Source organism: Vanellus vanellus, assembly GCF_965231255.1.
Source record: "Vanellus vanellus genome assembly, chromosome: 3".
In the NCBI taxonomy this organism is placed as follows: Eukaryota; Metazoa; Chordata; class Aves; order Charadriiformes; family Charadriidae; genus Vanellus; species Vanellus vanellus.
Window position 1 is genome coordinate 1013771 of NC_138907.1, and position 16053 is coordinate 1029823.

At 47.5% G+C, this 16053-nt stretch overlaps 1 protein-coding gene across 1 annotated transcript in view; it reads right to left on the minus strand.

Annotated features, from left to right (window-relative positions):
• Nucleotides 1–16053, minus strand: part of SLC24A3 (solute carrier family 24 member 3) — a gene marked incomplete at both ends in the record, with an annotated part of 161261 nt that overhangs the window by 22421 nt on the left and 122787 nt on the right. Inside the window, 4 exons of the mRNA XM_082480186.1 lie at nt 61–206; nt 1747–1800; nt 3479–3504; nt 8268–8342. Of these exons, the coding sequence (XP_082336312.1) occupies nt 61–206; nt 1747–1800; nt 3479–3504; nt 8268–8342 (301 nt within the window). The remainder of the gene's footprint in view (nt 1–60; nt 207–1746; nt 1801–3478; nt 3505–8267; nt 8343–16053) is intronic.

Sequence of the window (16053 nt, forward strand, 5' to 3'; positions counted from 1 at the left end):
TAAGACTAGCAGACAAACTTGTAAACATTCAGAATGATGCAAGCAAGCAGGGTGACTTACTGGAACAGTTACCTTTCTTTAGTAATACCACTGTGGCATCGCAGTTGCTGTTATCGTCCATTTCCGTGTTATTTGCTAAACCATTCACCATATTTGCAGAGTTTTTTGTCTTCCTTTCAAAGCAGTGATGTATGGTTGAGTTGTACCTGCACAAATGAAACAAACTCTAGCTGTACCTTTGCTCCTTCTATGTAGATTTCTTGACGCTCTTCCTTTCCTAGACTCGTATCCTCTGTGATCCAATTAAGGGAAGTAAGAAAAGCCCTCTGGTTTTAAGGAAATCTAGCCACAGTATGCCGGAGCTCTAACCAAACTGTATATAAAGCAATCTCTCCATAGCCAGAACGCTATGAAAGATACAAGACATGAATCTTGAATGTATTATGTGTAATGAATACACTGTATAGGAAATAATAATTTCTTGTCATTGTCCAAATTTATTTTTTATCACATAACAACACCTGAGCATGAGTGTTGTTTTACCTGTGAAGATCTACCACAGAAACACAGGACAATATGCTAAGTTCTGTTTCAACTTCAGGGGGAAAAAACCCATAATCTTTGTTGCTTATTTTGAGTAGCCAGGAGCTGACACAAACATGAGCCGAGGATCTCACCACGATACTCAAAGGCAAGGGCAGACCACTGTGAACACCTGGCTGAGGTCCCTAACCAGGCTGACAACCTCCCCAGCAATATCCAAGTGGGCCTGAAACATCTGTTCACACTACAGAATTGCTTTCAGAAAAAAAATCCATTCTAGATTCAGACATGACAACTGCCTGTTTTGCTGGTAAGTTAATTGTTGCAAGGGTGAAGCTACCCTCCATGTTAAAAAAAAGTTTCTAATTATTAGAAGTGAGATGAATTCTGACTCGTGTTCCCTTCAACCCTGCCTGAGTGTTTTGCTGTTCTCACTGAGAATTCCTCTCACAATATTTACTCTATTCATCATTTCAAAACAAATCTCTACTCTTACTTGTTGAGACAAGACCACTGGTGTGCTTGGCAGCTGGTAGGTTTTGTTGAATGTTCCAGTTTAAATATGGGTTTCCTTTCCACTGTCTTTTAAAAACAAGGCAGGAGGAGGGGAACCAAACAGCAGAACACTAGCTTTGCTAGCATGAACTTGTGTGAAAGAAGTTACACAGGTCAGATGCTCAGAAAATCAATGCTGATTGTGCTGTAGTTTTATCGTGGGTCTCCAAGCAAGCAAGAACAAATTGCTGTGGAGTTTTACACCCATAAAAAGTAGACTGGAATCTCCCATGTGTTTATTTCTGAGTAGAGATGCTAAAACAAAGTCAGAAGAGGTTGCTTCAGTGGGACTCAGAGATGGATTTGGTTCTCTGCTCTGCCACAGACTTGCTGCATTAGCTTTAGTTGGTTCGCACAGGGTAAGATCCGTAAAGCATCATCCATCTTTAGATGTCTGATCCTTGGATCTGTACTATGGAGATAAGCAGCCCCTTCCTGCCTCATCAAGATAAATTACAGATAAGTACACTACAGGGCAAGGTGCTTTAACCCCTGCTATGGCAGATGCTGCTGGCGAGCAAGCTGGGTGATGCAATGGAAGCCCTGCCCACAGCCCGAGGCTCTCTTTAATTACCTTTGCAACCTCTGGAAAAGCACTGAAGCAGGGAGCCTTACAATCTAAACAAGCCGAGGGCGCATTTGACTTACTTCATGATAATGATGTAGATGACATACATCAGCACTAAGACTAAGGACTCCCACCTGCAAACAAAAGCGACACAGAAAATAGATCAGAGCAAGGCATGACAGTCAGCTGCCGAGTTCAGCCATCCCCCACCACCTGTCACGCCACAAACTTGTAGCAAGGCTACAGCCCTCTTGGGCTGCCTTAACACACCTCTAGAAAAGGGGATGTGTGATGCCTCCTTTGCTTTCTTGACTTCTGCCCTGGTTTTACTTGGCCAAATCAACCTGTCAGCTAAGAACAAGTGACTGAACCCAGGAGTTTAGTGAACAAACCATGCACCCGAGGAACACCGACACTTCTGGAAGGACAATATCTGTGGGGCCTTTGGCAGAGGCAGGGGAGCAGTCATCCTGCTCTGCCTGCATGAGCGTAAAGCACGTCGTTGGGCCTTCTGAGCATGCTAAAGCACACCGATCATGCTGAGAGGACCTGAAAAAGGGGCAGATGCACTTCTGCTACTGCTGCTGCATAACCACTGAGAATGCAGCAGGCAGCAATTTAAACTGCTGATTAGATACTGCCAGTTTTTTTCTCCACTGTTTCTGTGTCAAACTAATGAAATTTTTATGAAAACAAAATAGACTGTGACTTCTAGAACTTTTTTCTAGGTAATCTTTTTCATTGACCAAAACGCTGTATTCTGCATAGTTCCCTATGGCAAACTGCTAGTCCTTGTGGAAGTCATCCATCATCAGACTGCTATATACTCAAACTCATAGACCATTTCCTCTTTAAAGATTTTGAGACATTGCACTAACTATATCAATAACTCATTCCCTGCTTCTGGCAGTTCAACACTCGGCTTCCGCATTGATGTGTTTTAGTTGAAGGGCACAGTCAAATACAATTGGGCCTTGAGTCAATTTTAGTTAAAAAAACAAAACAAAACAAAGAAAAACAAGCCATTGCAAAACTCAGTGTTTCAGAAATCCTCCTCTGAAATGAAACATAAATCCCCCAGTGAGAACAAGTTTAAGAAAACACGCAACCCAAAAAGCCTGACTCCCCCTAGTGCTTGTAATCTAAATAATACTGGCTGTGAGTGAAATCAAAGCTACCACTGTCACTCTACAAGCCCTGAGAGGTGCTGAAAACAAAACCATGAAAGCAAAACAACTGAAAGTACACTTTTTAAAGTGTTTGAAGCCCTCCTAGCCTACCATACCTATCGCAGTACATTTAAGCACATTCATGGGGATATTAACATGTAGATCTATTTTTTTTCTGTCATTCGCTCTTTAATACTGCCTTAAGAGCTTTTGTTTTCTAAATTAATTATTAAAAATCCAATTATCGGAAGACACTTATTTATGACTGCTTGGGTGGCCCTTTCCATTCCCAGGTGGGTGACATCCCTGGCACACCGGCACCCAAGCAGCAGTCTCTGCCTCCGCTGAGCACATCGGCATCCCTGGGATGCTGCAGGGTGGGCAGAGGGCACCGACTGGCATCGCTGTATCAGGAAACAATCTGAGTGATGCTCTCCTAGGCTTTCCTCTCTGGTTCAGAAAATGAGTTATTCTAGCCCATCTTGTGCTGAGTTTTCTCACACAGCAGGAATCTGCTGCCTGAATCACCCTGCAGAATTTCTTAGCTTTCCCCTCCTCTCCCTATGAACCCCACTTATTGCAGCTTTTGTGGTACAACCAGAAAAAATGAAAAGAAAAGGGAATCACGGCCGGATATACTTACCAGGCAACTTTTTCGTCATAAATAAACTGTGGAAAAAAGATTTAAAAATAGGCATGTTATACATGAAATCACAGCTGAAAACAGCTCATCACCTGAGCACGCGACAGAGCGGGCAGAGCAACCCAGGGCTCAGGGCAATGGGATTAAGCCCTGGTCTGTTTTGGCACTGCCCTCCTGCCCAGCCTTTGAAGTTTTCAACCCTTAGTTTCTCTCACCTAGTAAAGGCAGGCAGGTACTCCTTCCCAAATACCGCAGGATCCTTGCGTAACCGGGGCTATTGCAGCAGCAAAGCAGAAGCGGTTGCAGGGAAAACAGAAGTGAGTCAGAGAAGGGGGTGCACCTGCCTCTGAACCGCATGGCTGGTCTCACCAGAGACATGGCCCCCTCAGGACCTGTTCTTGGGTGGCAACTGGGCGATCAGTACGCGGATTTACAGCCAGCTCCATAGTTGCTGTGAAATTTTGCTGGCTAAAAACTGGGCCCAGCGGATCATTTCCTTGATATCTACATGATAACCGCACTAGCTGAATTTAACTACTGTGATTGTCTTAGCACACCTGTAGATGGATGCTGAAGATTTTGGGACAATGCCACGCAAGTCTCCTTGGGAAAGAAACGTGTCTCTTCCTGCGTGTGTAAGACGCTCCATGTTGGGGAAGAAACAACGCTATGCCAGAGAGGTGAAGGGTGTTTGCCCATCCACGCCTGGTTTCGGGAGGGCCCGAAAAGGCAGAATTTGGGAGGTGACCGGCAGGTGGCTGCACTGCTCCATAGCTGGGCTCCACCACCACCAGCCCTGCCAGGAGCAGAGCAGGGCTGCCACCCTCCCTTGCTGGCAACACCCCTCTGCCTCTGCTTCTCTGTCCACCTCAGATGGGCATCTGTGGTGGGCTGCTCTCCTTGCGGGTCTCGGCTGTCACTCATAGACCGGGGGAACCTCAGCACGGCTCAACCCGTGTGCCATGACCCACCGCCATGGCTGCTGCTGCAGGAGGGCCTGAGGGCCGGCCAGGCCTCTTGGCCTGTGTGTAGGGTGCCCAGGAGGGCTGGCCAGGCCGCTTGGCCTGTGTGTAGGGTGCCCAGGCGGGCCGGCCAGGCCGCTTGGCCTGTGTGTAGGGTGCCCAGGCGGGCCGGCCAGGCCGCTTGGCCTGTGTGTAGGGTGCCCAGGAGGGCCGGCCAGGCCGCTTGGCCTGTGTGTAGGGTGCCCAGGAGGGCCGGCCAGGCCGCTTGGCCTGTGTGTAGGGTGCCCAGGAGAGCCGGCCAGGCCGCTTGGCCTGTGTGTAGGGTGCCCAGGCGGGCCGGCCAGGCCGCTTGGCCTGTGTGTAGGGTGCCCAGGAGGGCAGGCCAGGCCGCTTGGCCTGTGTGTAGGGTGCCCAGGCGGGCAGGCCAGGCCACCTGCCCTTCATGGCAGCATGGGGCCTCTCTGTGAGGTTGGAGCTGGGGTTTCACGCAGCAACCCGCAGCCCCACGGCCTGGGCAGCCACTCTGCCCTGTCAGCCCGGGTGAGGAGCCTGCTTCCCACTCAGTCCCACTCTCAGCCCCGCGCCGTGCGGAGAGGTGGAAATGCCACATTTGCACTAGGGAAAAACATCCACGGCAGCGCGCCAGAGAAAAGGCAGGGAAAGGGACAGAGCCTCTGAAAGTACATCAAAACACCTCCCTTCAGCTGTATAGCCTGTAAATATCAACTCCTGTGTGACAGCCAGCACCAAGCAATAGTTGTTACGCTGGCTACTGGAAGAAAACACGACCACAAAACGTTACGCGTGTTATAAGTTACAGCTTCCAGTCACCGTGATCGAATCTGACAAGGCTTGTTTTAGGTTACAATGTGTTGGCGTGATGGGACATGAAAGCATGTGCACTGACCTTTGTGATTAAAAATAGCACCCATCCCACTTTTGTCACTAATGACTCTGACCACGTCCCTTCAAGTTAAGATACATAGGCATTTTTTTCCTTTCAAGGGAAATAAGGAGTAACAGCTTTGCTAGGCTTTACAAGAAGACAAGATAACTTTGTAATATTAAGGTTAAAAAAAAATTACAGGGCTGAATCGAGGTGAGGTAAGTATGGTAAGTGCGGTTTATCCACTTCTAATCTCTGTGATTCAGAGTTCACTCATTCTTATCAAACGGCCTGGAGCACCAAACAGGTGAATTTATACTGCTTTGCTATTTATTACTGCAGCGCTGCAATTACTTTGCTAGTGGAAACAGAAGGAGACAAAGTCACATTGATTTACCCAGCAGAATATCAAGGTTTTTGAAGTTGCTGAATCTCAACATTGCCAGGAATGTATTTATTTCCCCTCAGGTGTATTTATGATCAGTAAAGACACCAGTGGAGTGCAACATACAAAGCAGTATCATCCCTCAAAAAAGATGACTGTACTTCAGCTGCAGAGAAGTCTCAATGCCCTGATATGGCAAATTATCCCTATATGGCAAAGCTTTTAAGCGCCTTCTAAAATTTAAGGCGCACAGAAATCTAACAGAGGGGGAACTGCACACAGGTCATGCTATGCTCTGCATGGAGCCTGCGGCTTGTCTCCTAGCAAAGACGTGGGGGACTGAAGAGTCAGTATTTGAATAACAATGTGCTGCCACCTAAATTTGATTCTGCCTTAAAAGGATAGGAAAGATCCAAGCCACTGTGAAGCCAGGGTCCCTGGGTGAGTGAAGGGGAGGAGAAACTTCTTAAACTGAAGCAGTGTTTGACTCTGAAAGGAAAAATCCTCATTTGCCATCAACTGGGGAGCAATATGGCATATAAAAGGCTTCGTAAAACAGCTGGGAGCTAAATCTTTAACCATTTAAAATGTTTTCCCTTTCTCCCATCTTTCTCTGTTTTTCTCTAACAGGTGTTTAAAAGTAATTTGCAATGATTGTCGTGGAGTAACGCTGAAGAGAAGTGGGACGCGCTCCACATCTCCCAAGCTACAATTAGCCATGTAGTGCTGCAACATGGGAGTAAAGAGTTCTGGCAATGCTTTCAAGCCTCCACTAATGCCTGGAGTTGCATGGTCCTGCTGCCCTGGCTGCGTGAAGGACCTTGAACCTCTCAGCTGACAAGATGAGCAGAAGAGCGGGCATACATCTGGAGAGCAGCTAACCCGAGGCTTAGGAAAAACAGAACAGTATCCTGATATGATCGGGTATACTCCCAAAAGAAAAGGACTTCTGCAGGTCTGTGATTATGAAGAACAGCTTATACAGAAATAAAGTATAGGACAAAAGTCTTAAGAATAACAGAGATGTCTGCTTAATGAGCCATACAACTTTCTCATTACGTAGGATATACAGCTAGGAATTTCAGGGGTGCACTGGACACAACAGAATACAGAATAGTTCTCGACATCCTGAAGCAGCTGACAACCACTAGGATGAACCAGCCATGAAAAAAACCTGCCTTGCTTTAAGAATTTAAGAACCGATGACAGATTCAACAGATTTTTAACTTGTCTGCCACCATGCAATAAACGAAACACCCAATCCAAACAACAGGAGGCTAAATGCCAAGCAGCTGCCCACATCCGTGCTTCCCGTGGAGTAAACTAAGCGAATGCCTGCTGGATGTCTTTAAGCTCGTGCAATGTAATTTATTGCAATTAGTGGGTGTGGCCAAGTTTGTGATTGAGGAACACTTTTTGGTATCGGGTTACTGTCAAGCTGTCAAAGAAAAAAAAAAAAGTTTTTTGTTTTGCAGCTCATTGCTAATAATGATGTAAAAAAGTTATTTTTCACCAGGTTCAAAAAGGCTGTCCTTGCAGTATGAGGAATAAAAGTACAAACAGGTTGAGGCAAACCCTCTGAGACTAGACAGATAGAGGCCTCTGCGCCTACAGAATATGTATAGTATACAGGTATGTGCAGAATGAAGGCAAAACAAAACACATTGTGGAAACTGTGACTAATAAACGTAGTGCAAACTTCAGAAATGCAAGTTTTCATCTTCTGACTCTAAAGTTCCTTTCTTGCTTACTTATGGACATTAACCTCACAAAATCACTCTTCCTTTCTTAGGGGATCAGGGTCCTAGACTAGGCCAGGGAAAAAAAAGGCAAAAAAAACCCTAAGTAGCAACTGTTACTAGGAAACTCAATTTTTATACTTCATGACTTTGTTTGGTATTGGTTGCAAAATTAACATTAAACTGATGGCAGTGTCTTTATCTGAATGCTTGTGCTAACGTTTTTTCACTGTATAGCCCAGTTCGGAGAGATTGGGAGTACTTACTGAGCCTGACAAAAGCTGGAATAGAAGCAGCGCTAAGAATTACTGAAACCGTAGCCTTCATTAGAGGATTGGCTGCTAGCACGCACTGAACAAGACCTGCCCCAATTACGTGTGGAAAAACTAATGTTTTGTAGTTGTTGTTGATCACTTCCCTCTGGGCACAAATGCTGCCTCCTCACAGGCCAGTTTGACTTTTTTTAGGAAGCCACGAGGGTCGCTGTCAGGAGAGGACTGACCGAGGCACCCGCTGCGGAGCTGGCGGTGGGGCTGCAGCACGGGGTTGAAGCTCTGCACCCTGCTTCTGCACTGAGACTGCAGCAACACACTTCTCCCCAGCTATCGCTCTGGGCTCTCTGGACACTTGTCCTACCCTTGGGCCAAGCTCTTCTACAGAACCAGGGAGAACACCAGTACCTTTTCCACAAGCAGAAAACCACATGACTCCTGAGTCTAGGATCTTAGCTACAAGAGTATGATTTCTTAGCAGGTTCCCTTTACGGGTGGCAGTAGACACATGGGCTCCCACAGAAAAATAACCTTCAAAAACTTACCACAATGAGTGCAACAACAGACAGTGTATAGTAGATTGAATCTCTCAAGAGACTCCACGACGACAGTGCAACGACCTGGGAAAAGAGGCAAAGAGAGGATGTTAGCCAGGCCCTCACCAGCACAACCGCCATGCTAACGGCTGCGTGCCAAAGTTAAGCCCGTCATTCTTTGTAAGCTGTCCCCACGCATGCTAGGACACAAAGAGGAGACCCAAGCCAGGAAACGCTCTGGCTTTCTGTGGCTGCTTGAAGAACAGCCACTAGGGAGATGGGATGGACAGCCAAATCTGAAGAGTAAAAGGTATAAGGTCACGGGCAGCAGATGACTTCCATGCAAAGTCGCAGACATGCCTGATCACACCAGTGTTGTCAAAGCCGTGGAAAGGGGAATCAAACCCCAAGTATCTATGGATGACAGAGAAGTTTCCCATGAGCTCAGCAGGCTATCCGATATTCTTTTCCCCCTGAAATTCCTCCCATACATACACCACAGAGCTGGCAGCAGCAGTCCCTGCAGGCTGAGTTGTTCCCCAGGTCTGGCCGTGTGCTGCAGCCGCAGGCGGCTGAACCACAGGCAGGCGCGGGGTGGCCTGCTGTGGAGGAGGCTGCGAGGGCTGCTGCCGCCAGGGCAGTGGCAAGGCGCTCAGCTTTACCAGCAGGACCCTTCTGGGCCAGCGCTGATGCTCAGCAACGAGTACCTAGACAGAGAATGATCACAGGAGGTGAACAGCCCCGTTGAGTCTCTGGTGCGGGACGTGACCACTCCCTTCCACCCGTCCCCGTGATTTGCATCTGCTTCTTGTCTTCATTTTCCCCAACCTGGGACTCCTGCCTTCCTTGAGAGAGGAAACCAGCCTGAAGTGCTGCGCAAGAGCGCAAGGTATGCAACGGTCCAGTAGGCAGGGGAGCACCACCAGACACAGTCCCCAGCTGCTGCCTAGCCACGTGGGTCCTCCCCGTCCTTGTCCTACCACCACGCGCCTATGTCCACCGCCAAGTCTGGCTGCTGTCATCTCATACACTGGGCTTCCAGGAATTTTAGACTGCTGGATGATGGCCTTGTCCTTGCTAAAAATGTCAACTTGACCCATGCTGACTTATTCAGGGAAGGATAACTTGGGCAGCAGAATGTGCACTGCAAAATTCTGACAGCACAGAGCAGCCAGACCCCCAGCATGCTGCTAGCCTGAACCTCGGCAGAGACACTGCTTCACCCTCCACACTGATGGGTATCACTGCGGCTCTCTGGGCATTTGCACAGGTTTTGGAACGTATACTCAAGTTAACGTTCCAGAAAAGCATTAAGAACAAAACTAAGGAATTTATACGCAACAGAAGATAAAATGGGACCGCTGGGCGGTTCATTTCACTTGACACCTTCCAAAGCCACGGAAATGAGGAGGAATCGTCATTGTAGGCTGAACAAGCCTGCAATTCAGATCTTGGAAGAAAAAATACCAGTGAATAAGTAAGCCTTTAACTTCATTAACAGTATTCAAAAGGGCAGATTAAAAGCAGTCATGTGGTGGTAACATCTTCAGTATGGCTATATTTTTTGCAGCCCTGGGAAATCCCCTCAGTAGAAGCCGCTTCCGAAACCTTTATTTCCCATTTCTGAAGTGCATTTCAAACATTGGGGGTCACATCCTTCGCAGGTATAAACCACAAGGAGGCAGATGGGAGATGGCTAATTTACACTGACTTGGATCTGGCCCCTGAATGTATAAATTAATTTTCTGACCACATCCTCCAGTCATGCTTGTGTATGAATTCAGTCAAACAGTAACTTCATTTTCATTTCTATGACATCTACAAAAAGGTCCTATTTCAGACTGCTAGCAAAAGCAGTTTACCAGATTTCTCTACCTATTAACTCTTACAATATTGGAATTTTCCAGAACTGCCAGCAAAACAAATGCTGTAAAAAGATACTGACCATTATACTTAAAAATCTCTGCAGCCTCTTAATACTATGGCTTTTTAAAGTGGATGTAATTTATGCCCAGTGTAAAGTCTCTTTATGCAACCATTGACGTGTAAGAAACTCCTGTCTAAAATAAAAAAGCGGGCCTTTGAAGTCCTTGAGTCAGACTAGATTTATACCAGCTGACAATACATTTCAATGCATGTAGGGATAGATGAATGGAGATGCTTTATGATGGAAATTTCCAAATGTAGAAACCTAGAGTTGGGCTCATAATTCTATTCAGAGATCCTTAATTAAATTTCACATCTTATAGGTAGCGGGCCCCTTCATTTTGATTGCGCAATTGCTGTAAAAGAGTTTATAAAATAATTTAGACTTTATTCCACTCAGCTTCTATGATGCTGCTTAAGGTCCCACGGACCTTCCTCAGCATGGATGCTGGTGGGGATTTTATAGCTGTAAACTTAAGCTCTGCATAGTAAAAGTTACGACATTTCTGAAACAAAAGACAAGCCCCCTTTGAACAGGCTTGCTGGCAACTCTCGCTCTTCTGTCTAATAAACTCTCTCCTGAGCATAAGGGGTGTCACCACGCAGCACAGCATACCCGTGAAAGCACGATGTCCCGGTTACTATGAGTCAAGCTAGTATCTCTCCTGTTCTTTGATACTCTACAATAATCTTGAAGGTAATCTGCAATATTTTTTCCAGGGAACTTTTTCTCAGACACCTGAACGAGCACATTAAGATCCAGATGCTTCAATGTAGCTATGTAGCAGGGAGCTAGTGCGCAAAAGTCATAGACCAAGACACCGTGGGAATCGCAAGGACTCTTGCATTGATTTTAGACTGGATTGAAGAGAACGTGCTCGTGCCTGGGACTTGTACAGGCTGCTCACATTTCACAGACATCCTAGTAGGTCTCCCCGATGCAGTAAGTACGGGGCAATTAAATTTCAGCTCTCCTTAGGGCGTGAGACACTTAACTGAAGTCTTTGAACCATTTGATCACCGGGAAGAACAATCTGATACAGGAAAGCCATGCTCATAAGGTAACCATGCACGGAGGGTAAAAGGAGCTAATTAGCACTGAGGGAAATGGCAGTACTTTCAGCCTGCTGACAAGAATCGTGTATTTCTAGTTATAACTGTCAAGACCTTGAGTGCCTGAGTCGTGCCGTGTAGTCTTCCAGCAGCCAAGGACTCCACATAAATCTTAATGCACTGGAAACCACTTAAATTACCGTTTAGCAGAACAAGGCAGAAAAGAAATCAGGGAGGCAATCACCTTAGGTAAAAACATGATCAAATTTGAGTTCTAAATCAGCAATACTGTAACCCATTGGAGAGCTGGTCCTTTGGGAGCTGAGCATAAGGAGGCAACTGTAAACCCACCGACTGTCAGGTTACGCGTTCCCTCCATTCGAAGGAAGTACCCAAAATTCAAACCCCAGACGAGTGACCATTAGCACTCTCCTGACAGCTACACTGGGGACTGAATCTGGCGTGCCCGGAGCTGAAAGGAAATGCTCTTTAGTCCAGGCTTAAATGAGAGCAACCCCTGACAAGTCCAACACAGATGAGGACCCATAGTGCACGCTCACCTGCATGCCACAGCACCATCCCTATGGGTAAAATGACCCATATTAGGTATCTGGTTTCTCATTAGTAAACTTTTGCCCTGCAAACTCTTATGTGCAATGTTTACTGCTCAGAACGCTTATTTCCCTTTCTGAAGGGCTGGAGAATGGGGAAATAAAGATATTATCAGTTCCAGTTGGATTTCTGTGGTTCTTAACTCCCAAAGCAGCGGCCCCATGCAGCACACGCAATCTCCTCCATCTAGGGCACGCATGGACGTAAGCCACCAGGGAGAGAATCACTGAAAATCAGACACTGGCACCTAAGTTAGCTCAGGGCACCCAGGGCCTCAGTGGCAATATACTCCATGCCCCACCCCAGGGCTTCACCATCTGCCCGCTATAAAATTGACCCTTCTCTCTTCTGCTCTTCCAAATTATTTCTTTCCCCTTAGCTGTGCGGAAGCTCTCCTCCCATCCAGAAGGGAGCTGGCAACGGAGGCCATCCAGCTGGCTGTTTTAAAGCCTGCTACTCGCCTGCTCTACCCATGACGGCAACAGGCCCGAGATGAAGCGTGTGATGCAGAACATGGCTGCTGCAACCTTAGCAAGGATGTTTGTGCTGCTGCTGCTGCTGCCAACAAAGGTGCAAGGCAGTCCAGAGGGGTATGGGCTGCTGGATATTTTCTCTGATCGACCTTCCAGGGGAAGCACGTTGAACGTTATCTAAGCACATCCATGTTCTTCAGGGATCTTTTTCGCTCTGAAGTGTTCCAAGGCTTCTCCTCCTCTCATGGTCCGTTCTTTGCTTGACGTTCTTGGGCTGAATGATTGGCTACATACGCTGCCTGGAAACACCAGGCTTTGGAAGCAATCTTCCTAATCTTCTTTCTCTGTTACCCTCTGGCACAGAAGGTCTAGATTTTCAGGTATTAAGAGCTAATAACTTAATTTGTTAATGTGGAGAGGCAGGAATGCTTGGGTGAGGGTGTAAAAAGATTAAAGGCAATCCCCGCGGTAATTAGCCTTAAGACTCTATGGAGATCAACAGAGATGTGCCGATGGGGAATCCACCGCTCAGTGCCTCACAGCTGGAAGCATCTCCTTCCCGGCCGATGCGCACACCATGTCGCTGATTCCTCATGTGTAGTTTGGTTCATTGATATTAGATGTTGACAGAGAGACTGCCGTTCAGCAGAATGCATTTTTGGACAAAGATGAATGTTTCTCACGAGTTTTAAAGGAAAGTGGTCGAATGTCTCTAATTCATTAGACATAGTTTTCATACAAACTTATCTCCTACAGCACTGCACCACAAGCAAATGTTCTTTAGTGACTGTTCGCGGTCGCTATTTCGGTTAGGCCTTCTGTGCAGCTCTGGGGTCCAAGGGCGCTTCCAAATTAATCACCAGTCTGGAATTTTACTCCACACAGTTTTAATGAGGCTGTACTGAGAGCCACAAAGCTCTTTTCTGGAGAAGCAGCTTTTTCTTTTAATAGCCGGGTACAGCTTGAAAGATGACCGCAAACTGAGACAGCCTTACCTGGCAACGCTGCAAGACAGGTTAAGAAAATGGGCAGCAAACACAAGCCCCTTTTCCCTGCTGCTGTCTTTTCCCGTCTCTGAGGAGGGGGAAGCCAAGGGAACACACACCGCTGCCGGGCGCTGCCAGGCTGGGGACGAGGGGAGCAGGTAGGCACTGGGCGGCATCACAGCAGATGCTGCTCCCTCAAGTCTTCATTCAATGCATTTAAATTCTCATTAGGGGCTTGCCAAAAGGCATCCAGAGGCAGAGAATCTGGGTCAGTCTTCACACTGCCCCTCTTCGATGCGGACTGCGCAGAGGCAATGAGGGGAGCTCTTACACCACCCTAACGGAGGCTAGGATCCGGTTTGTGAATGCTCATCTGTGCTGACTGACAAAACTCCAGCCCACGGTGAGACCTTGCAGGCTCCCGGAAACGTCGCACGCAGCCGGCAGCGTGCTGTATCGGCTTCTTCTATCAGCTGCGGCGAGACACGCAGTGGGAACCTCCTCGCACGCTACTCCCGCTTTGCAGGAGCTACCCTCGGAGCTGAGGGGTGGCACTTAAAGCCTGGTGGGGTCCCCTCCAGGAGGCGGTGTCTTCCTGACACTGCCATTCAGCCGGTCCTTGACACAACTCCAAATCAGCCCTGCTGTAATACAATAGGATTTCACGTCAAAGTAAGAAGAATGACTAACCGTTGGCCAGCGTTAAAGTAAGTAGCCGGAAAGCGGGGCCAGACTTTCAGGGAAATCAGACCGGCGGTAGTTTCTGGTTAATGTGTCTTATGCGTTTGGAATTATATAAAAATAAAAAGGGCTCTACCTCGGGTACCAGATCTCATCCTGAAGACGATGGGAAGACGAAATCCAGCAGCACTCTACTCCCTCGTGGTTTGCGGAATTCAGTCCCCAGCAAAGCCCTGGTTTTTACCTCGCAGCAACCAAACCCAAGCACTGCTGCAGCCCGCTGAAGAGAGACAGGTCACAGCAGAGCCTATCGAGCTGAAGTATCTGAGCCACGGCTAAAGAGAACGAGCAAGGGAGAGGCTTCCGGGTGCACGCAGGTTTTGCTGTTCACCCAATCAGACCCAACATATGCACAGTTCCAGGATGCAGTAGTGATACCGCTTAGTATTGCGTGGTTCCCAGTCCCTCCTCTGTCCAAACAAGACCCCAGTAACAACCAAATCAGCATTCATTTGGAGAGAGCCCGCCGTGCTCACACAGCCTACCATCAGTCCAGTGGGTCGAGCGTTTCAGCAAGAGAATTACCCACAGCCCACTGTGGAATCTTCACTTATCGGTGGGTTTCATTGTCATTAACAGTGATATTAGTTGAGGTTTAATTTTACTTGCTCTGCATGAATATAAACGGCAGCTGTCTTAGCAATAAACAGCATTACTGGATCTTAATGACCTTATGCGAATCCAAGCAATCATCCTGAAGTCGCAGCTGCTCAGCCAAGCCAAGCAGAAAATTGAAATATCTTCCATGAAGTGACTGAGACACTTTCTCCACCGGGTACTTGGGAGAGAGGGAAATGACTTGACTGGACACAGCAAAACCTGCCTACGAGGATGGATCCTTCTGTGCCAGACATTTATGCTAAAGATAGAACTGTGCTTCATTTGCAAAATTAAAGTTATGAGCAGTTTTTCATCTGTGTCAGTGCTGGGTAGAAATAAGAAGAAAATCTACTTCACCATGCTCAGGTAAAATTTAATAGGTTCCACTGCCTTTCGTTCGGTTAAATACAGTCGAAGGTTCATTCAAATCTGAGAAGTCTCAGCAGTTAAGGAGATATGTATGTGAACAAGACAGAAATAAAGGGATTCTTACAGTTCCTGCACATGGTGACACTTAAAAATTATGGAGTTTTTTTGGAATATGAACAAACCTCTGGGCCAGTTCCTTGAAGCCCTTACATCATTACAAAGATGGGCATCAACTAGCCAGGGCTGCTGTCCGCCACAGAGGTGGTCCCTCTCTCACACAGAGCTCTCCCGCAACAGAGCTTTGGCATCTTCCTGGGTGCGTACATCTCACAGGGGGTAAACACCCACAGCACCCAACCTCCCTCACCAGATAAGCCACCAAGCTTCCTCCGGTGCAAGCAGAGGACCATGATATGCCATGGCTCACTCCTGGTCCCACTCCTTAGGCCCCACGTGTGTCTGGGGGTGGTTATGTGTGCAGTTGATGAGTTGCTCCCACGTGTCCGGAATGGCACGGAAGTCTCTGAGCCTTTAGAAAGTGGTCCGGGCCTAGAGTTGGTGGTTGACCTCGGGGGCAGCTCATGCTTCCAGGGACAACTTGTGAGCAGGCTGCGAGCCAGATGAATCACGGGGCTGGTGGCCACAGCAGACTGCTCTGGGCAGCCCACACCTTGAGGGACCCTCTCCTGTCTCATGACCAATGCACCGAGCTGAAACACCCCTCATAAGACAGCAGCTCAAACAAGAGAAGTTAAAAAGATTCCTCGGATTCTGTGCTCTTCTGGCATCTGTCAATCTGTACGGAAAAGCAAGAAAAGCCAAATTCTTTCTGCCTGTCTTGACAGCAGCCTGGGAAATCCTGACTTCTGAGAAGCCAAATATCCAGGATTGCCTTCGGTGAATCTGTCAAGGGCCTTGCTCTCCGGGACAGCCCTGACAGGGACCGATCTCTCAGGGCTTCTGAATTTCCCTTGACAAGGCACAGGCTCTGCCTTTTAACTTTGCCATTTATTATTTTAAGAACTCCTTGCTCAG